At 33.0% G+C, this 24,060-nt stretch overlaps 1 protein-coding gene and 1 long non-coding RNA gene across 2 annotated transcripts; one reads left to right on the top strand and one right to left on the bottom strand.

Moving 5' to 3' along the window:
- Positions 1 to 2,000: 2,000 nt before the first annotated feature.
- Positions 2,001 to 6,482, top strand: LOC127120819 (uncharacterized). The gene is made up of 3 exons (XR_007803261.1): positions 2,001 to 2,174; positions 3,914 to 5,126; positions 5,986 to 6,482. It is a non-coding gene; the product is annotated as an uncharacterized LOC127120819 (long non-coding RNA).
- A 1,879-nt stretch (positions 6,483 to 8,361) lies between these two features.
- On the bottom strand, positions 8,362 to 11,722 carry LOC127120818 (UDP-glucose 4-epimerase GEPI48). Its single transcript, XM_051051377.1, has 9 exons — positions 11,345 to 11,722; positions 10,826 to 10,875; positions 10,140 to 10,275; positions 9,798 to 9,899; positions 9,499 to 9,726; positions 9,297 to 9,375; positions 9,076 to 9,158; positions 8,891 to 8,982; positions 8,362 to 8,794 (listed from the first exon to the last, which is right to left on the bottom strand). Exons 1-9 carry the CDS (start codon positions 11,648 to 11,650, stop codon positions 8,701 to 8,703), a joined length of 1,170 nt encoding a protein of 389 aa, XP_050907334.1. The 5' UTR covers positions 11,651 to 11,722; the 3' UTR covers positions 8,362 to 8,700.
- Positions 11,723 to 24,060: the final 12,338 nt, after the last annotated feature.

Raw genomic sequence — 24,060 nt, 5'->3', positions numbered from 1 at the left:
CAAGGCCTTCGGATCTGAACCTCACTAATACCACTTGTTGTGTAAAAATGAACCAGACTATTATTCCATTCACAATACAATTTCCTTGTATAGACTAAAATCAAAGTTACTAATGCATTGTAACGAGCCTAGATCTAAACCAGGTCCAATAAGTCCAAATAGAAAGTTAAAACTCGACAGTTCTCAGATGGATTTCTTTCTTATCAGGAAATCAGGTAGAAAGATATTTGCTTGGATTGTAAAGTTATTGCGGGAGAGATCTTGACTACCCAACATAGACTTTTGGTTATGGATATAAGAATTAAAGGGAGGGGAAAGAGAATAAGTTATGGTAGCGCCACTAATCAAGTCATGGCATTTGAAGGGTGAAAAACAAGGAATTTTTCAACATAAGATCTTGGAGTGAGGGTTTGGACAACCACAAGAAAGTGAAAATGATACATGGAACAAGATTTCCCAAATGATTAGAAAAGTTGCTGAAGAGACATTGGGTGAATCAAAAGGTTTTGAACCTACGGGTAAAGAATCATGGGGGTGGAATGAAAGTGTTCAGAGTAAAGTTAAAGTAAAATAGGATTGTTTTAAAGAGTGGTCTAGATGTAAAACTTTTGAAACATGGGAGAAGTACAAGAAGGCTAAGAATGGGACCAAGAAGGCGGTGACTGAAGTGAGAAATCAAACTTTTGACAGATTATATCAATCTCTGGAAATCAACAAAGGAGAATATATATATATATATATATATATATATATATATATATATATATATATATATATATATATATACACACGCACACATAGGCTTGCTAAGGGAGGAGAAATAAAGACTAGAGATTTGGATCCAGTGAACTGTGTTAAAGATGAAGAAGACAAAGTCTTAGTTCAGGAAAAAAATATAAATGATAGATGGAAGATATGTTTCTACAATTTATTTAATGAAGTGTATGATATCTCACTGAACTCTTGAAGAATCAGCATTAGAGAAGAGGACCAGAACTATAATTACTATCGTTGGATTTAGAAACAGGAGGTAAAGAAAGCATTGAAAAGAATGAGTAACAATAAGGCGGTTGAGCTAGACAACATACCTATTGAAGTGTAGAAAATTCTTGAACATAGAGGTATTGAGTGGCTCACTATACTCTTTAATAAAATTATGAGGTCAAAACGAATGTCGGATGAATAGAGAAGAAACACTTTAGTTCCAATCTATAAGAATAAGGGGGATATACAAAATTGTATAAATTATAGGGGTATTTAGCTTATGAGACATACCATGAAGTTATGAGAAAGAGTGATTGAACGGAGATTAAGAAAAGAGACTTAAGTCTCCGAGAATCAATTTGGTTATATGCCGCGAATGTCGACCATGGAAGCAACTTATCTATAACGGTGTGTGATGGAGCAATATCGAATAGACCGACAAGACCTGCACTTAACTTTTATTGACTTGGAGAAGACAAATGAAGTAGTGCCTATAAATATTTTATGGAAAGCTCTATAAAAGAGAGGGGTTAGGATTGCATATATTTGAATTATCCAAGATATGTATGAAGGGGTATCAACTAGTGTTCGGACACATAGTGGAGAGACATACGATTTTCCCATTACAATTGGTTTTCATCAAGGTTCAACCCCAAGCCCCTATCTTTTTATCTTACTTTTGGATTTATTCACAAAATACATCCAAGAGCTAGCACCAAGATGCATGCTTTTTGTAGATGATATAGTCCTTATTGGAGAGTTGAAGGAGAATTTAAATGAGAACTGTGATATCAGATAAAGAGTATTATTTTAATGATTACTTAATTGTTGGTAATAAAATAAAATAAGAAGAAGTTGGGAATCATGATTAAATAATTATTTAATTGAATATTTATTTAATCTCAATATTTATTTGATTTAAATAATTATTTAATTGATTAGATAAAAGAAAAAAAAATTGTGATTAATGGGAAGTAGAAATTAGAAGGAGAGAAAAATTGATTTATTTGGGAAAAAACTATAATTTTGAAAAATGAGTTCATATAAATATTAAAAGTTGTAACAAAATTATGTTAGAATCCAATTTTTTGTGAACGTGAAAGAAGTCGAGAGGTTTTTGGGATTGTGAAGGTTTTGGGACAAGGATTCGAGGAAATTTCAGGGAAATCAACTTTAACGGCAAATTCGAGGTAAGGAGAAAATTATTACACTTAGGTGGTTTCTGACTTGCAGGATGGTGATGGTTTCTTACTCTCCTATCACCGTCCTTTAGGATTGTTATGAGTTTCCCTAATTTTCATTTATGTATTTGTGAGTTATAATGTTTTGGTGCATGTGAAATTTTGTTGGATTGTTGTTGTTGTTTTGTGTCTGATCGTAGACCCTAATATGACATGATTATTTGGTTGTTTTTGTTGATTTGTTTGCTGTTGTGTTGGTTTTTGTCCTCGGGATTCAAACGAATTCGTTAGGGTCGTTTGATTCCCCAAATTTGTGATTTTTGAATTTGAAATACTTTCCCAATTTTTTTCTAAGTCACGGTTTTTCATAGATTTTTCCCACAAAACTTATTTTTTAAGCTGTTTTTTTAAATCAAAAATCATACTTTTTGACAGAAACTTCAAAATTGGATCATTTTTTTAATCGGGGTTTTGGGAAATAGTAAAAAGTCGGAACTTTTAAAAAAAAGTCAAAAATCGGTTCAATATGGAGAAAAATCGGAGATAGACTTAGAAAGGGATTGACCGTCTTATTTCAGACATATCTAGAGTTTTGAGACTCGGATTAAGACACGGTTCAAAGCTTTGGAAAGCTAACGCGATAATATTTCTTTTGAAGTAGAGAAATTAGGTCTAGGAACGCTACAATAGTACTAGTTTGTTGGTTTTTATACCAGATGTGTAGTCAATTTCAATCATGCATTGGTCATCATGGTTCATGCATAACTGGAGTTTCGTAAGTCCCATTGGGATGCCTTCAGTTGCGTTAGAAAGAGGGTTTAAGTATATTTTAAACTGAAAATTTTCATAATTTTCTCATAAGTATACAATTTTTGACGCCATTTTGAAATCAGGCGAAATATTTTTCCCGATACGAGTACCTGTCTGTGGTATTTGATTAAACTGAACCGATTGGTATATTAAGTCCTGCAATAAAAACCATATTCTTAAAATAAACTCTCTAAGATTTCTGAAACATATTCATTGGCTTGGTTCCGAATTCGTTTGATATTTTAAATAATTATTCGAATATGATGTGTGACTAGTAGGAAACATGATTTTGGGGTTATTTGATGAGTTTGTGAGAATTCTGAGAATTATAATTTTTTGAGACATTTTGAGCTCCACGAGTAATTTGAGAAATTGAGAAAATTGCTTTAGTAGAGTTATCACTAGTGAACTTTTAACCCTTTTTAAGGTTTTGAGCATTTTGAGAAAATACGAGTTTTTGAGATTTTTGAGAAAATATGAGTTTTGGAGAATTTTGAGAAAATATGAGTTTTTGAGAATTTTGAAAATAATATGTTTTTGAGAAACTGCGAATCATTGAGATTTTTTGAGTTGTTTTGAACAGTTGATGAGTTGAGGACAATAGACGATAATATTACTTTACATTTTGAGATAAATAATTAATTTAATTTGAAAATATATTTTAAGTATAGTAATATAGAGAGAGATTACAATGATGACCTTGAATGACATTTTGAGAATAATAATCCAGAGAGAGATTATAGTGATTACCTTGAATGGAGTTTTGAGTTAGTAATCTAGAGAGGGATGACAATGATGACCGAGTATGTCGAATTATAGGTTCAAGAGTGGAACCTTTTGTGAATGATTGAGACTTGCGATTTGTTATGATTTTGAGATGATGATGAGGATGATGTTGAATTTTGTGTTGTTTGTGATCATTCATTCATGTATTTCAGAGATAGATAGGACTTTGGTCCAGTGATGGCCTGGTTCAGAGAGAGATTATGGTGGTCTCACGTCCAGAGAGGTATACGATTCAAAGAGGAACCAAAGACATGGGAATATCAGTAACATACCTCTGATCTCAGTTATTTTAGTACCACGTGCATTTTAGATGGAGATGGTGACATTGCATTGTATTTGCATTATGATCTGTTTGATTGTGATTGAGAATATTGTTATATTCGTTAGTACTATCCTGTCTCGCACAATTTAACTGTTAATAATTGTTAGATGTATTACACCCCTTGTTTGTTGTTGTAGCGTCTGTGCTCCTCAGGAGTACATGAAATCCGGTATAGAAGTAGCTATTGAGTTACGGGATGACATTGATGCCCCCTTTAGCTTTTATCATTGGGTTTTAGAGGGGCCACTCTGATATGTAACACGGGGGATTGGGATGTCTTCCGCCATTTTGTTTTGTTTTATTTGGTTGAAGTTTGTTGTTGAGACTCCATGCCGGACATTGTTTAATATTATCTGCTTACCTAATATGACTATCTAGTTTTTGGAGTTTTATGTTTTACTGACACTCTAATATTTAATTTTAATTCCAACTATTTCATTAAATGTCGAGTTGGGAATTAGGATGTTACAGACATCACACAACATACAAGCAAAGATTGAATGGATCGCCAAGAAATTTGTCCACATATTAAGACATAATCCTGAAATGAAACCACTTAGACTTATTACTGAATCAATTGACAAATGGGGTGTGAAATTTTCAGCTAACCAGGCATATAGATCTAAAAGAAGAGTTGTAGAAATAATACAGGGCGCTGAAAGGGATCAATTCACTTACTTAAGGAGTTATGCACAAGAGTTATTGAACTCAAACCCTAGAAGTAATGTTGTGTTTCAATGTTGCGACTCTATATATGGCACTGTGTTTGAAAGGATTTACATTTGTTTAGAGGCATGTAAAGTTTGATTTGAAAACACTTGTATGCCACTTACAAGGCTTGATGCATGTTTTTTAAAGGAGACTATGAGGGACAAATGATGGCAGCAGTTGATAGAGATAGAAATAATCAAATATTACCCATTGCATATTTTATAGTAGAGGCTAAAACAAAGGATCCTTGGGAGTGGTTCATAATCCTCCTAGTTGATGACTTGCAAAACATCAATCAAAGGCCACGTGCTTTCATATTTGATGAACAAAAGGTAGTTTGTTAAATTTTATTTTCTTATAATACATTTGTACTTATTCTATGCTTTAATGTCTAATTGTGATTTCATGTGTAACTATGAAATAAGGACTGGTCCCAATTGTTCAAAGTGTGAGTGCTTATGTTGAGCAACGACTATGTGCGAAACACCTATATGACAATTGGAGAAAAAAAGTATCTTGGAATGGAATTGAAAGAAGGTATGTGGATTTAAGCAAGGGCTACTACAATTCTTTCTTTTGAGAGAGCAATGCTAAAGATGAAAGCACTGAATCAGGTTGCATGGAAGGAAATGAAATATGTGTCATCACAGTTTTGGAGCATGTCACACTTTAATACTTATTCTAAGTGTGCCCTACAGGTTAACAACATGTGTTAAGAATTCAACAGGGTAATCTTAAAACATAGAGACAAACCTATAATCACCTTATTAGAAGGGATTAAACATTACCTGACTAAAAAGTTTACAAGTCAGAAGAAGTTGATGAATAAGTATGCTAGAGAAATTTTTCCTAGAATTCAATTGGTGCTTGAAAAGAACAAGAAAGTTACAGGAGGATGGACTCCTACTTGGCATGGTAATGATGACTTGACCATTTTTGGAGTAACAAATGACACTGAAACCTATTGTGTCAATCTGAAACTGGAAACTTGTGCATGTAGGAAATGCGATTTGTGTGTGATCCCTTGTTGTCATGCCATAACATGCATTTGGCAAAACAAAAATAAACCAAGGGACTATGTGTTTGTTTATTATAGGTTTGTAATGATCAACATATCATGACTGCAGTTTGTATATGTTGTTTATTATATGCTTATATATGTTCTTAATATTTTGTTGTATTTGTATGAAGGAAAACAACTTTTCAGCAGACTTATTCACATATCATATACCCAACCAATGAACCACAACTTTGACTTGTACATGATCAGTTACCACTCCATCCACCATTGATAAGAAAGGCAATTGAACGTCCCAAAAAGATAAAGAACAAGACCAATGATGAACCAAGAAACACACACGTGCTGCCAAGAAAACTAGCAACTATTACATGTCACAAGTGTGGAGCAATGGGACACAACATTAGGAGTTGTAAGGGAAAGATAGTTGTTGATAGGGCTATAACAACCAGACCAAGAAATATAAGATCAAGAAGACTGCAGTTACCAAGAAGGTAAAGACAAAGAAGATTAACATTGAAACTGAAATTTGTTTTTCTTCATAAGCAACAACTCCTACACAACCAAACCAATATTAAATTTAGCATGTAGAAGTACTTTTTGGATTGTTTGCAATGTCTGTGATGAAACTATATGTCACCACTAAGTTGTTTTTTTGTTATGTTTGTAATGCCTCTCATGAAACACATTGCATTACACCTTGTAATGACTAATTGTTGTCATGCACTGAAGTTTATAATTAGCAATTATTGTAATGAACAAGTTCTTATGATAATGGAATGATATTTTGAAACTGAGATGTTTATAAATTGTGTTAATGTTGATTACAAAATGTACTAAAACAAATGATGTGATGTTGTGATCAAATACATAATTGTGTTAATGTTGGTTACAAACTGTACTGAGGAGCTGTTGGTTACAAACTGAGATACATACTGAAATGGAATAAAATCTGAAATGTGATTAAAAGCCATAATGTCATTACAATTTCATAGTCACAAAAGCCAGACTGTTGTTACACAGTTTCACCCAAATGTCATGATTTTTACAAACACTGTTGCACGTAACTTTTACAAAGTGTCATAATCCAATGAACTATTTCGTTACATTACACATGATTAATCTAATTAGTAATACAAAAGTGATGGACACACTAAATTTTAACATCTTTTTCATAAACTTCATTTTAATCTCCATTTCCTCCTTTTTTTTTTCTTGGCTTCATTGCATTTCATTTTTTATTCAGTTAAATTCTGATGCATCTTGGCTTCATTGCATTTCATTTTTTATTCAGTTAAATTCTGATGCAGAGAAGAGATTACATCCTCGACTCTTTGAGACATTTCTTCGTGATACCAGAAAAAATGGTTACATCTCTTATAACTCTACAACTGGATTTACACAATAAATGGAGGGATTTGAAGAAGCGGACATTCGACATAGAAAAATGGACAAAAACAACCAAAGTGTTACCTTAAACATCCCACATTCATAAAAACGACGTCCCGAGTTTGTATTTGTCCATGATGTCATCAATGGAGATTCCAAACCACATTTACACTCGTCCCGAAATGAAAGTGAAGGCTTTCAAAAACTCGATTTGGAGCATTGGAACATGATGAATAACAAACATTTGACTCAAATTGACTGAAACCACACACGATTTAAGAGATAGAGCATTGCGTCTTTATAATGATATTTTTAAATAGTAATTTTTTGTTATTTTAATGGTTAATATAATTAATTCAATTAATTTAAAAAGTTAATTAGAAAACTTCGTGTATTTTAATAACGTGATAAAAGTTAAAAAAATGTCATCATATATTGACATGTCCCATGAACAGATTGTTTTGGGATGGAAGATCACTAAAAAAAAACATGGAATCTCATAATAGAGGACCATAAAGTGGTTTTTTCAACTGAGATTAAAAAATTAAAAAATTATATATAAAGTCCCGTAATCTCTATAGTCAAACACAGAAGTAAAGTACCGCAACTCAGCCTTTATGACCTCAGAACTTCTTTGGTTGTAGTATCTTCTCTATTCTCTATGAGTTAGGAATCAGGTTCACCACACCTCTCACCCTTAGTGACAATATGAGCATCATTGCTCTTGCCTACAACCCTGTGCTTCTTACTCACACCAAGCACATACAATTGGATCTATTTTTTGTCAAAGAGAAAGCGCTTCAAAACTAGCTTCGGGTGTTGCATATTTGTTGTCTTCATCAATGCTAACATTATGACCAAGACCCTCCCTAAGTTTGAGTAGTTCATATCCAAACTGACTATTTGTGTAGCCACTCCCAATTGAGCTTGTGGGAGAATATTAAAGAGAGATTAGAGAAAGGCTCACTGGATTCAATATAGAGTTTCTAATTCTCTGCATTTTAGCATTCATGAATTGCACAATTCTATATCTTTAAGAATTCTAATAATTCTTATCGTTCATTCCTTAATCTTGAAATTGATTCTTTGTCTCTTGTGTGAAGGAATTCATCTTCACTGCTAAATATCAAATGCTTAATCTGATATAATATGGTCGAGAGTACCTTTAATCATCATATCATATATAAATAAATTATGATGTTTAGATTTACAAAACAGAAAGCCTTCATGTAAGGATAACCTACAGTAACCTATATAACCTGTAAGGTGGAACCTAGATATATAACCTGTAAATTATTGTGGTAAATCACTACTTAATTACCTGTAACTAGAAATCACAATAGTACAAGTACTAGTCTCCTTTATATAACTATAAGACAAAGAGCTTCAGGAAAAAAACTAAACTCACAGAACCTATGGTGATTGTTGGTGTGTAAGAGTTCAGAAAAGAACCCAAGATAATAAATAACTTCTACGGTATATTTAGTAAACTATCAAGGTTAATCCGTGGAATCTGGAGATCCATAGCCGTAAGGGTTTTTGCTGGCCCAGTTCCATTGATCACGGCACATTTCATCTATTCCATATTTTGCCCTGCCGCATCAGATGATGATGAAAATGTTCAATAACAAACAATTGTAAATTTCATGAAACATTTATCACTAACCATTTGAAATGAAATCAACTTACTTCCACTTAAGTTCTCTTTCAGCTTTTGCTGTTGATGCATAAACAATTTCAGCATCACCAGGTCTTCGGCCAGCCTTCACAAGTGGAATTTTCTGAAAACATAAATAATCATGGGAATTATTATTCATACAATTTAAAAAGCTCAAAATTATCCATGATTTGTTTCAATATGCTCAAAAATATACCTTTCCAGATGCCTGTTCAAAAGCTTTAACCATCTCCAAAACGGATGTTCCCTTTCCAGTCCCCAAGTTATAAACCTCACAACCTGTATACACACACACCATGAATATTAAAGACATAGACATCAAGTTTCAGTACAATAAATATATCACTTTACCATTTCCTCAAAATTTCCCAATAACAACAAATGTTAAGTATTAGAAGAGAAAGTTAGGAATAATACCTATATCAGGTTCTTCAAGTTTAAGCAATGCAGCAATGTGCCCATCTGCTAAATCAACAACGTGAATGTAATCCCGAACCTGAGAATAAGGTAAGAACCATCCAATAAGATACATGGTGAAGAAATCAAAGGTAAATCTTCTGAACGAGAAATACATTCATGCACCAAACAGAACCATCCAATGTGTTGTTTGATAACATACCCCAGTTCCATCAACTGTATTATAATCATTTCCAAACACTGTCAGTGCAGGCCGTCTGCCAACGGCTACTTGCTGAATAAATGGCATGAGGTTGTTGGGAATTCCACGAGGATCCTCCCCAATATAACCACTAGGGTGTGCACCAACTGGGTTGAAGTATCTCAATAACATTATTTTCCAATCTGGATCAGCACGTTGGACATCACGGCAGATTTCTTCTATGGTAAGCTGAATGAGAAGATTTAAAGTCAAAACCAGTTTCACCATCCAACAAATTCTCAATAGTTTCCTAATCATACCTTGGTTCGTCCATATGGGTTCGCTGCTGACAGAGGGAACTCTTCTGTACATGGAACCTCCTTTGGCCAACCATATACAGTGGCTGAAGATGAGAACACAAGCTGAAATCATTCAAATAAATACAAAATCAGGGAATTGACAAAAATGCAGCAAGAATTGAAAAAATATGCATACCCAATCTCCCCCACCATTTAGGCAACTGAATTGGTTACATGTGTATATTGTATCCCAAGCAATAAGAACGGGCAAAATACATAGCACAGAAGACTCATCATATAAAAACAGTTCCCTCCATGCACCTAAAGTCTATCATGCAAGACCAAAAACAGGAAGGAACTTACCTTTTTGCATCCATGAGCAGCCATGACTTCCAATAGAGTGATTGTCCCAATCAAGTTGTTGTTGTAGTAGAGTAACGGTTTCTGCACACTTTCACCTACTGCTTTCATTCCAGCAAAATGTATGACTGCATCAAACCTACACTTAAATAATAAACAGTTATAACACCAATGATCAAGAACAACTACTATAAGAGAACATGAGGCACCAAAAGGAAGGAACAAATCTTTTTCCCTGTCATTATATAAACAACAGACATACTGTGGGCCTCTTTGTTACACCTACTGTGTTTCATCATTTTGTTAAAAAAAAATTAACAGAATTTTTCTAAAATACTTCTATAATGAAAATATTTCATCTTTTTATTATAAAATTTTTGGATGAAAAAATTTCAAAAAAGATATTTCTATCTTATTTTAATAAATGAAACTTTTATTATATTAAAATCTCTAATAATAGTTACAAAAAATTAGTGACAAAATTACTCTCTATTTTTAATACTCTTTTAATTTTTTTAAAAAAATAGTTTAGGATAAATTGTAATAAAAACCATTTTAAAAATGAGTTTAATGCGTATAAACAGTACATATCCCATTTTCTCTTTAAAAATATAAAATTAAAATCACTTCATTTAAAATCTACAACAAATGACCGAGAAAAAACAAAAAACTTGTGTCATAACCCTTACTTTGTGGAAGCAAAAATTTGCTCTAGTGCAGCCCTATCCCGGAGATCCACCTGCAATGCCAAAATATAGTTAAAACTCTCGGTCAACACCATAATGAAAAAAAAAACTGTATTTTAAAAATAAAAGTGATTTATACAACAAGCTAATTTCACTTTATACAATCATAAGCCAAATTATGTATCAAAATCAAAGTTCTAGATAATCTGAAGCATTTCACGCTTTGCTGAACAGATAAACAATTTGTTTCTCAACTTACAAGAAAATACATAAAATCTCAAAATTTGTAAAGTTAAAAATTAGATAAGTATTTGGATCTATCAACAAAACAAAACAAAACAAAAAACAAACCGAATTCCAACAATTACATCCAATAAAAAAGCTGATCATAAACTTTCGAAATGAATTTGAAACAGACAAAAGCAGTTATTCCAATAAATCAAATATGAAGTACTAATTACATAATTAGAAGCAGCAAGAACAAATTGGTAAACCTAAATCCACTAAATTAGTGCAACTAACCTTATGAAAGTTGAGGTTATTCCCAAATTGAGCAGCGAGTTCTTTGACTCTATGGATTGCAACTTCGGACGAATTATCAAGATTATCAACAACGACGGTTTTAAAACCGCCGAGCAAAAGCTGAAGAACGGTGTGGGTACCGATGTAACCGGCTCCACCGGTAACAAGAACCGATTTGTTGAACATGTTGGAAGCAGCGTTTTGAGGTTGGAAAGAGGAATTGGAAAACTGAGAAGGAGATAGAAAACGTGAAGAGTTTAAATAAGTAGGAGAAGATTTATTAGTGATGGCGACGCGCGAAGCCATTGTTGTGTGATACGGGTTTTTGAAAATGAAAGTTATGTGATTTTGTTTTAATTGTTTTGGCGAGAATTGGATGATTGGTGAATGGATATTTATAGAGGAGTAAAGTAACCGGTGAGACGAGACACGTGGATTTCTCATCTTTCTTTGTTTGTATGTTGACATCAGTCTCATGAACTTTCTTTAAACGGTTGCTTTCTTTAAACAAATTCGGTTTAACCATTCCTTTTATTCTATCCGGAAACAAACTGTGACACGGTGACATTATAATAACATTATACTTTATTTAGTAATGAGAATGATTTTAATTCAAATCACACTAGATAAAAGGGTTCGGTTTACATTTAAATATAATCGATTTTAAATTGGACATCGATAAAATTTGGAGAGGTAATAATTTTTAAACGATGTATTTCTATATGGTTAAGAATTTACTATCAACTTAGGTGAAGTCATTGGTTGTAAAGTCCAAAGAGTTATAAAAAGGAATTTTTTCAAGGTTGACGATAACAGTGAAGGTTTGAGTATCTCAAAAGGAATGAGTAATAGTGGAAAAAATCAAAAGGGAAAGAAATTCAGGTCAAAGTTCAAGTCAAAAGGTTTTAATAAGTTGAAGTTAAAAAATTTCACTTCTCATAAAACCAACCACTTCAAAAAAGATTGTCTCAAGAGAGGAACATGGGTGATTTATTCAGATTATGGTTGTTGCATATGAGGATGACTATGAGATATTGGTGCATTAGTGGTGACAAGTTTGGAGATAGGAAAGAGTATGGTCTTGGACTCATGATGCTCTTATAACATTGTTCCCAAAGAAACAATTCTTTGAGACTTTGAAGCTAAAAGAAGATGGAGTCGTCTGACTTGGTAACAATAAGGCTTGCAAATTTTATGGTATTGTTATGATTGTAGTTAAAATGTGCAGTGGTTGTGAGTTCCTTCCACACAATGTGAGGTGTGCTCTTGAGCTAAAGCAAAAAAAATATCCATAAACATGTTTGATGATTTAAGTTATGGCATTTATGATTAAGGAATTTTAGTGAAAGAAGTTTGATTAAGCTAGAGAAATAAGTATTATAGGAAGTGAGAAATTGAATAAACTACAAATGTGTGATCATTGCATACTAGGAAAACAACACATGGTGAAGTTTATGAGTGTCATTAATAATTCTAGTATATTGTTTGAGTATGTTCACTCAGATTTATGGGTATTCAAGAAGAGTGGCAACCCATGGGGTGGCTTCTACATCATCACTATTAGTGATGATTTTTCTATAAGAGTATGAGTTTATTATATTTTGAAAAATAAAACTGAAACATTTTAATAGTTTAAAGAATGGCATACTTATCTAAGAAATTAGTTAGGAACTAATCCGAATGTGTTGAGAAATGAAAATGGCATGTATTTTGATTCACAATAGTTTAATGAGTTTTGCATGTAACGAGGTATGAAGAGGCATATAGTTGTTATTGACACGCCTCAACAAAATGACCTAGTTAAACGCATGACTAAGACCTTTTTGAAGAGGATAAGGTGCATGTTGTTAGGACTTGGGTTACCAAAGAGTTTCTCAGGTGAAGTTGTTGCTGCAATAACTTACCTAATAATAAATGTTCATCCACATGAATAGACTTCAAGACACATATTGAGGTTTGGAGTGAGAAATTGGTAGACTACTTTAATTTTAAGGTTTTCGAAGCTTTGGTGTTTGTGCATATCAAGCAAGATAAACTTGATATTAGAATTGTGAAGTGCATTTTTATTGATTATCAAGAAGGTATGAAAGGTTACAAGTCGTGGAAGATGGATCCTAGAGGATCAAAATTTATCATAAGTATGGATGTTACTTTTGATGAGGTTTGTCTGAGGATGAAGTGCAAAGACCTGGAAGTGAAAGAAACAAAAACTATGATGGGGAAGACTTAGTTTGAGGTAGGGATTCCTACTAGTGAGGCTAGAGATGAGAAGGAAGTCATGACTTATAATTCTAGTACTAAAGAAAGGAAACCAACAATGGCTTCTAATTATCAATTGGCTCATGATAGAGTTAGGAGGGAGATTGTACCACCTCAAGGATATCATTATGCTAATCTTATTTATTATACTTTAATTGTGGCTAAAATGTTGCAAGGTTCATAACCAAAGACCTTTGGGGGGAAATTTGAAAGCAAAAGTAGCCAAAAAGGATTAAAAACAATGAATGATTAGGTACGTTCATTGATAAATAAAAATATTTGAGAAATTGTGAGACTACATAAGAAACCAAGGATTGTCGGATTCTAGTGAATATTTAAGAAGAAATGAGGTATTCCAAGAATTTAAGAACCAAGGCTTAAAAAGGCTTGTAGAAAAGGGGTTTACTAAGGTGAAGGAGATTGATTATAATGAGATATTTTCGCATGTGGTAAAATATTGTTCTATAAGGGTACTTATGACAATGGTGAATCAATATGAACTTGAGTTGTAACATATGTACATTAGAATAACATTCTTACATATAGACCTTGAAGATACAATCTAAATGAAGTAGTTTGATGAAATATATGACATGTTTTATGTAGAGAACAAGTATAATGTATGCTTGTTGAAGAAATGATTATAAATTTTTAAGAAGTAGTTATGAAAATGGTTTATACATTGAAAAGGAATGAGAAAGTCATTCTCTATATTCTTTTGTATTTCCAAATCCATAATTTTTGCTGGTAGCTTGAGTACCTCTAAGTTGAATCATATCTTGAACATCACTGATTTTAGTAAATGATCAATGCCTTTAAAGTATCTTGGTGCCCCTATTTTCAAGGGAAGAGTTAGAGAAACTCACCTGCAATATATTATTGACATAATGATTTTCAAACTCATAGCGTGGAAGGCCTCTCTGCTCTTTATTGCTGGCAGAACCCTCTTGGTAAAATCTATCATTCATGTCATGATAACACACTCTATTTCTATTTACTCTTGGTTAATATCCCTTTTTAAATGCATGGATAAAGCAACAAGAAATTTTATATGGAATTGAGTGGTTAACAAGAGGAAAATGGTGATTGTCTCTTGGAAGAAGGTCTGCAAACATAAGGCTAATGGATGATTAGGGATCAGGTCTCTCATTTGTATTAATGAAGCCTCTAATATAAAGGATGGTTGGTACTTGCTTAATTATGAGGAGGGATGGGCCTATGTCATTAGGGGTCGGGTGGTTAGACCTTGTGGCATGATCAAACATAACATCTTTTCTTCTATTTGGAATGGAGTAAAGTCTTAAACAACATAATCAAAGAATATTTTGGTAGGCTTCTAGGGGATGAGGCTAGAATAAAATTATGTAAGGAATCTTAGTGTGGGAAACCTCTAATAAATCTTTGGACCAGAACAATGAACAACACACAAACATCAACCTCAATGCCAAAATTGTAGATTTCATTCATAATAACAGTCAGAGACGGAGTCAGAAATATTAATAAGTGGGGGCAAATAAATTTTAATAAAATTATTGTATGATAAATTTATTTTTAATGTTATTAAAAATATATAATTTTATGATGTGATCAAATATTTATTTAATTTTTTATATTTTATATTGTTAGATATTTGATTTTTCACAAAGTTATTGTTGAAATGAGAAAAAAGAATATACATCGATAATTTAAAATAATTTTATATTGTCAATCAATTAACAACTTATATTCCATCAAATTACACTTATATTTTAAAATTACATTTATTACATAGCATATTAATAAATTTTTATTGAAGAATAATGTAGAATTGTTTTATAATTTCAACGCACTATTTTTAATCTCTATTAAAAAAAATATTGTTGATTATTTTTGTACACAAAATAAAAATTAATTTTTAAGATAAATTCATCATTATTTTTTGTAAAATTATTGATTTATATTATCAAAAAATAAATATATTAATAAATACAAAATATTTGTAATTATTTTTTTAAAGAAAATATTAATTTAATAAGAAAAATATCTTAAATTATATTTAAAACAAATATTAAATTATTAAAACTTTATTATTTAAATAATATAAAAAATATTATAATTAATTTTAAAAAGTAAGTGGGGGCAGCAGCCCCCATTATACTATATGTGTCTCCGTCCCTGATAATAGTTAAAATTTTCCTATTGCTTGGAAATATCTCTTCCTATTCTTGAAGACAAAGTTGGTAGCATCTGTTTACCTACTAGTAAGAGAAGAGACTAGTTGATTTGACCCACCTCAAGTTAGGGTACCTTGTCTCTTAAAGAGGCTTTCACTTTCAAACAACAGGGTTACCCTAAGCTTCCTTGGGCCTCGACTATTTGGAATAAAGATATCCCCCTCCAAATCCTTGCTAGTTTGGAGGTTAATGCATAATAAATTACCAATTGATGAACATCTTTAGAGTAAGGGTCTGTATATCCCTTCCATGTGCTCTCTTTATAACAAGACTATCGAATAAACCCATAATCTATTTTTTATTATATTTTATCGGTTAGATTTTGGAATTGGCTAAGTAAAACCATAAAGTAGAATTTTCAATTTTGTTCTACTAACGACCTATAGGTGTTCTATTCCAACACCAGATCTCTTCAATGTTCCCTCAATTTAAAATCCTCTATCATCTTTCTTATCAATAGTATTTGGACATCCAAAAACTCCATTCGGTATAAGGATCATCACACTAATTTTAGCTTTACTTGTTCTCAAATCATGACATAGGTTGCACTAATTGGAAATAACGCTAAGTTAACATTTAAATATGCTTAGGATGATTTTACTATCATCAAGACTTTCAGTATTCTAATTCATATGGTGCCTTCCTCTTTTTGACTAGATCAAGTGCAATGTTGATGAGACCTTCTTAACTAATCCAAATTCAGCAGACTGTGGTGGAATATACATGAATGATAGTGGCCTGTTTGTTTTGGCCTTTTCAAAGTGATGACAGTATGTCATTGCATATAATTAGGTGAAGAATCGGTGAAAAACAAGCGAAAGATAAGTCAAAAGTAAGAAGAAAGACCAAAGAATGAGTGAAAAATAACCAAGTATAGAAGAATGAGACTTAATGAAAAAAAGTGTTTTTAACGCACCTACTGGAATGATCACGCGCACCATCATGCAGCATCACGTGCACGATAGAGATATGTGAATTACATCGCGCTCGCGACGCCTCTCTAAAGCGCACGATGGACCCTTTTCTAAGCTTTTTCTGACGCGTTCTGACCCGTTCTAAGCTCTTTTTAAGGGGATTTTCAGCAATTTGACAAGGGTTATAAATTTTGGAGACTGAAGCATGATTTGGAGAGTACAAGTGGTGATTTTTAGCGCATTTGAAATCATTATAGGTCATCTCTTCAAGGGACTTATTATGTAATTTTCATCTATCAATTATGGTATTATTTTCTGAATAATGAGTAGCTAAGCTCCTATAGGTTAAGTTGTGTTATGATGAACCTTATTCAATCTTGTCAGAATTACATGTTGGTTTGACTTTGTACGAATCCTTTGATCTATAATCTTATTCAGTTGTTTCTTAATCTTAATGTTTTTTATTTGAGATACTATGTTAATCTGATATTGGACACATGGATTACTGACTCTTAGCCTATGTGTTAAACCTAGGACAAATGTTCTAGTTATGTTGGTTGAATAGGGATAGGAGACCCCGAGTAGTGACATAAGTAATTAATATTTTGTACATCGCTTAATCCTGCTTACGCTGGCGGACTAGGAATAGGAAGCTCCGAGTAGTGATTAGTGAGTTATTTTGTGAGGGATCGGTTATAACAGTTTTGTTAATTCACCGTGAGATTATAAGGATAAGGTCATTCATACAAGGTATCATACATCAACAAGAGAGGATAAGGATATTTGATACACAACTTAATCATCTTAATATTTATGCTTTAAGCTCGTAGTTTGTTTTTTGTTCTAAAACTTAACCCCCCCTCCCCCCGGCCCATTTACTGTTTTCCTTTACATTGCACAATTGTTGGCTTGTTCGGACATAATCCTTGTGAATTCGATCTTTTATTACTGCGACATTATCGGTACACTTACCGAGAAGTCATCACAAAGTCGTTAAATTGGAATAATTTTGTGTGAATTTTGTGGTGTTCTTAGAAGTATTGAAATAGAAAAGGAAAAGGGTTAGTCCAAATTTTGGGTGGAATCTAACACTCTTATAGTGGTCAAGGATTTTGTATTAACCAGCCTTTATTTGGTTCCTTGACAACTAAGAATCAGATGACATGTTTGCACTAAGATTTTTTTGGACATGTCTCTCATCATGACACATATATTTAGAGAAAGAAATAGTTGTGAGGAAGTTTTTTTCTAATATAGGTTGCACATCTACTTACTTCATTTTTTTATTCCTTACCCTTTGATATTAGGAAAGACTCACTACTATAAAAAACACATGTAACCTTGATCGCGAGGTTAATTTAACCTCAGTTAAAGAGGCGCGGTAACGAAGAGTGTCATGAAAAAATATCACTTTATCCCCCGGTTTAAGAATAACTAGGGGTTAGCTGAAATGGTCATGAGTTTGGTCACCATCAATAGTTTTTTTATATTTTCCAAACTAGAACCATATACCTCTAAGTTTAATGGCAAAACCAATGAGAAAGATATATTTTTTTAAAATACTCATTACATTTGTTTACATAGAATACTAATAAATTAATTTTTTTACACTAAATATTACATTGTTTACCCAGAATAAATTAATTTGAATCTGGTTCATCGTCATCACTATCGGTGAAGAATAAATGTTTGATATCTTGGAGAATAGCAAATGTTGGGGATCCTCGTTCTATTGATCTTGAGGAAGATCAAATGTATGATATAAAACAAAAAAAATATTAGATAAATAAAATAAATATTCAGTTATATAATTATTTAAGAACACAAACCTTGAACCCAAATAATTTTCTGCTCTTGCAATCCCTAATGTTTTAATAATGAGGTTTTTAGGTTTCACGAAGATCAATAATGACAATGTCTTGGACGTTGATACTCATTAAATGGACAACACAGATTTGTTTAAGGACGGTGAAGAAACTAAATAAACATGATTCTATTTTACCTCAGTTATTACTCAAAACTGAGGTAATCTGTGTTTCTTTTTAGATAAAAAATACAATAAAATATGTTTCACCTCAAACGTCACATACCTCTCGGTTTATGTTAAAAAGTAAGGGGGAAAACTTTTTTTATATATATTTACATTGTTTATACATAATATTAAAATAAAATGTTTAAACAAATCAATATTTTGACAATTGATTCTTTGAGAACAACATATTTTTTCAAATTTCTGATAAGTTATTTGTTCCAACAAATAATTTTTTTATGTACTTGCAATTCATCCCAATGAGATTTTATTATCTTGAACAAATATTTTCATGACAAATGCTTTCACATAAAAGAGAACATGAAAGAGAAAAGGATGATTGTGTTTAGGAATAAATTTCTCAATGTTGTCAATCGAGAAAAACAATAAATTTCTCAATGTTTTCTATGATTGACAACATAGGAAGATTATTCCAAAAATATAACAATAATATCAACATCATTATGTGATACAAATTGCAAGTGAAGAAGAATATTTTGTTTGAGATTAAAGAACATTGATGTTTTTTTTTCTTCTTATAATCCATCCCAAAGAATGATGAGTACGACTTTGGAGCGACTACATATAAGTTAGGTTTATGGTAAAATCTGATTAACAAATGTTTTTATAGTAAAATGTGATAATCTAATCCCTTTGTTATTAAATATAACCGAAAATATATATTATTAATTTAAAAATAAAAAATAAAATAAAAAGAAATACACCACTTTTAAAGAAATAAAAACATAAATTATTGTTGTTGGGATTCAAACTATGTCCTGAATTATTTTTCTCATCGATTATATTTAGAAATCAATGGAATATGTAGTATTTATTTATAAAAAAAATAAAACATGGTGCGCCTTGACATTTTACCAACGAAATGGTCATGTCAGCCTGTAGCTGCTTGTATGGGGGGCATCAAGGAGACAACACAGCTCGTGTCATGAGACACGGCCAGACCATGTTGGTCTCGGGAAATTAGTACTAGAAGTACTCCTTTTTGTGCAATCTTCATCCTTTTTCGTCCTAATTCGCTCCATTGACCTCTTATTACTTGAAAACCAACATATGAGACAAAAATGCATAAAAACGAACTAGAACGATTAAAACACACATGAAATCAAAGGGAAAACAAGCAAGAAACATGATACAGTTACTATTTATCACATAATCTTTCTCACATCTTTTTATCTTTACAACTTCTTCTCTCAACCAAAAACACCCTTAACGCATGTAACATAGTTTCCTACACTCCAACACAATCATCACAATTAGGGTTGCAGATGTGTCTTTGAGCAAGGAGATATTTTGCCTTCAAGCCATTGTGGTTCATCATTCATATGAAAATTCTAACCATATCAGATACTTAAAGTTTCTAGAACCCTTCCAATCTACAATGTCTCTGATAGTTTCACAGTTGGTTAGATCATTATAATTTGAAGCAATTGAGAAGGTCTCGTCATTGGTTCCTCCCTTCACACACTCATATTTGCCCACGTCTTTGTTATTAGGATGAATAACAATTATTTGGTTAAACGTATCTTAACTGCACCACCTTCTTAATCTACTCGAATCCCACTTTAATGCTTCATCAACAAGAACCACCACCTTATTGTTCAAGTGTTTATTCAGATTGTTACTTAGTGGTCTTTCAGTCTAATCCTTGGAGAGGTCCAACAATCATTCTAGGCATAAATAATTTTACCATCACCTATAACCTAAACAATTTGGTATCAATAGCATTACTTGACTGCACCAGTGCTTTCCACAAACTAGAGTCGTGTGGCTTGGCTTTATGACATCCCACATTAGTGTTGTCTCTTTCATACTTTCCTTTGAGAACCTTGCACCAAAGAGTATTGTCATTTTTGACGAAGTTCCAACCAATTTTGGCAAGGAAAACTTTGTTTATTTCTTTCAATAGTCTCATCCCATGCCCTCACACCCATCTTTTTGGGAATTATTATAATGCTTTACTACTATTGTATTGTTGCCATCAATGTCACCCTAGATAAAATTCCTTTGACACTTCTAAATTGCTTTAAGGCAGCTCTGAGGCAACCTATTTTTCATCATGGAGTAGGTTGGTAAAGCCTCAATAACAACTTTGGCCAGAGTCACCCTACCAACTATAGATAAGTGTTTAGCTTTCCACGTGATAAACTTGCTTTTAACCTTAACTATAATAGTTTAATAATCCTTTTGCTTAGTGCTTCTACTTGTAACAAGGGCACCCACTTTTAATTTTTTTTCTCACTTCTTTTTTCTTCTAAAACAAACATCATTATTTCTCTTATTTTGTTAAAAAAAAATTAAAATTATTTCAAACTTTTCTTCATTAAAATTATAAAGTTCTTATCCGGAATTATGGTGTTCATGGGTACGAGTCAACCTGTAAATCCACTCAGCCAAACCAACTCAACCCTTATTTTTATTCAATCCAATCATTACAAATTCAACCCAAATCAACTCATTAAAACCCATTGATATTTGGTTCTGATAATAGATTTGAAATTTTAAATCTGTGAACCCATGAACCCAATCCATTGACATGTCATGCTATTTTTATTTTATTTTTTATAAACGATTAGCACAATCCTCACAACGTATATATATTCTTTCATATAATTATAGTATTTACTAATTATAAAAACCTAAGTATAAATAAAAATTTGAGAGACCAAATTCATTTATTCAAAGAGAGATATCTTATCTTTTAAATTATATTTTATACAATTTATATTTGCTTTTGAATTTGATTTGAATTGTGAAAGAGCTCATAGGTATTAAATGAAACATTTTATTCAAAATAAATGCTAAAATTTTATGATTTTTAAATGTTGGTGTAAATTAAATGTGTTATGAATTGATATTTTATTTATAATTTAATAAATCATATTTAGCGGATGACCCGCGAGCCCAACTCAACCCAATTCATTGATGAGCAGGTTTGTTTTGTTCAGGTTAGTCTAAGAAATACGAGAATTCTTCCTGCCACCCCCCAATTAAACCTGGCACCCCCAAGGCGTATGAAAAGATAACATTGCCCTTGCAAAATCACTTCATCCATTTCTGAAATTTACAGTTCTGAAGCAGATATTTAAAAATTCTGGGGAGATACCAAAAATTTCGAATCAACTATCAGAAATTTCAAAAATTCTAAGTTTTTTACCGTAAATTTAAAATTTCCGGGATTTTGTACGGGAAATTCCAAAATTTCCGATATTAAGGCTTAGTATTTTACCGAAAATTTTAAAATTTTTTGTATAAAATCTCTTTTGGTTTACCGTAAATTTCATAATATAAACACTTGATTTTTTACTGGAAATTTTGAAATTTTCGGTATGGATACAAAATCTATTTTCATATCAAAAATTGTGAAATTTTCAATAGTTGCATTTTTTTCCTTTTTTTAGTTGGATTTTTTTAGTCCTTCTTTTGTAGTGAAATAGAAAGGCAGAGACGACACTATTGCAAGAAAAGCTACCAATAGAGCAACATACCAGGCCAGGGATGCTGAGGGTGAGTCTTCTCGGATACGGGCTGAACGAGTGATTCCAACTGGTTCACATTGGAAACGTTGGCTGAGCGGGGTGGGTTCTGTGCACCTCGTAGCACTCGACACCTCCATGTACGATCAGTTGAGCAACCCAGAGATCAGGTAACGGAGGAGGTGAGATATGAGGTTGTTGCTGAAGATGTTGTTATAGATGTTGTTGAGGAGGTTGTTGTAGATGTTGGTGGGGAGGTTGCTGGAGAGGTTGTTGTAGCTGGAAAGATTGTTAGGGTGGTTGTTGAGGAGGTTGTTGGACCTGGAGAGGTTGTTGGGGTGGTGGTTGATGAGGTGGTCCATCCAGATGCTTTTGTTTCTGATCCGGTCCCATATGTTACTGTTGACACAGAGGTTACAACTCATTCGACGGAGCCCTCTGTGCATATTGAAGGAGGATTCCATGGAGGACCCGTTGATCGGTTGGTGCTTACTGAGTATGCAGACCATGTGGTGTTACGACTATGTCAAAAAGAGGTATATGTGTTTTATGTTTAACTTTAGTTTGTTTATTATTATGCCATGAAAGTTGACTACAATTTTTTTTATATTTGTTTTTCACAGGACCGTCCCACACTGAAGGTCACTTTACACGGTTCAAAGATGAAGGACTTCCCGAAGATTTTGATGCCTAAGCAGGTTAGCCGGATTATACGGGATTTCGAGCTACTTGATTTTGCCCACTAATCCCTCACCATGCTTGATGCGCAGCTGCTTACCGCTTTTGTTGAGAGATGGCACAATGAGACATCTTCATTTCATCTTCCGTTTGAGGAGATGACTATCACTCTTGATGATGTCTCCTCGTTATTCCATCTCCCCATCAATGTCAGATTCTAGAAGGCTCTTGTTCTTAGCATGTCGCTTGCATGTCTCACTGTTGCAGGAGATTTGGGAGTTTTTAAGGAGGTCGTACAGAAGGAGTTTGGCATCAACAGGGGTGTTCACCTTCGTATGTCTTGGCTTCGGAAGACATTCGACGAGCTTGTAGTAGTTGGGAGTTATGATTTTGCCGCTAGGGTGTACATGCTACATCTAGTAGCATGTTCTCTATTTGCTGACAAGTTAGGTGTTTATATCGACGTCCAATATGTGTGCCTGTTCAGTACCCTTAGCGTTACTAGTTGGGTTTGGGGTTGCACGACATTGACCATCTTGTACATAATACTTGGAGTGGCGATAGTATTTGAAACCAGACAATTTGCTGGTTATTTGAGTCTATTGCAAGTAAGCTTGAAATTATTATTTCTTGTTAATTTGTTGTTTAATTATTAGAAATAAAATTTCTTATTTATTAATTGTTATGTCCGTGTTTTGATATCAGTGCTAGATATACGAGCATTTTCCCACCATCTGCGATAGGAGGTTGCATCATTCCCTAGTGGGCGCCCAATGGGTGAGGAAATGGAATGGGAGGTAGTCACATTCGGGTAGTGTTGTTAAGTACCAGAGGAGGCTCACTGCGTTGATTGTAGATGATGTCATCTGGACACCATACATTAATCATAGAGTCCACCTTTAGTTCGAGCAGTCTTCATAATATTCTGGTTATATGCGGTGGGAGACCATGGTTGCTAGACACTTTCCTAAGAGGTGTGTGTGCGACAATATAGTTATGTTTGGAGTATCCCACGACCAGTTCTAGATATACCATATGCGTGTATTGATTGGTGGTTTCAGAGTAACTTCATCAACTCCGGTTGTGCCATTAGAGATCAAGGAATTAGGGTTCAACACCCATCGCAGTG

The sequence above is a fragment of the Lathyrus oleraceus genome, chromosome 2, assembly GCF_024323335.1.
Source record: "Lathyrus oleraceus cultivar Zhongwan6 chromosome 2, CAAS_Psat_ZW6_1.0, whole genome shotgun sequence".
Classification (NCBI taxonomy): Eukaryota; Viridiplantae; Streptophyta; class Magnoliopsida; order Fabales; family Fabaceae; genus Lathyrus; species Lathyrus oleraceus.
Note: the sequence above shows the minus strand (reverse complement) of the source record. Positions and strands in the feature narration are given on the sequence as shown.

Coding starts and splice junctions, on each gene's coding strand:
- LOC127120818 (XM_051051377.1), bottom strand. CDS start 11,650: ATGGCTTCGCGCGTCGCCATCACTAATAAATCTTCTCCTACTTATTTA. Junction 9,159..9,296: donor ACTTGAAGAACCTGATATAG/GTATTATTCCTA, acceptor GTGTGTATACAG/GTTGTGAGGTTTATAACTTG. Junction 8,795..8,890: donor GAAAGAGAACTTAAGTGGAA/GTAAGTTGATTT, acceptor CTGATGCGGCAG/GGCAAAATATGGAATAGATG.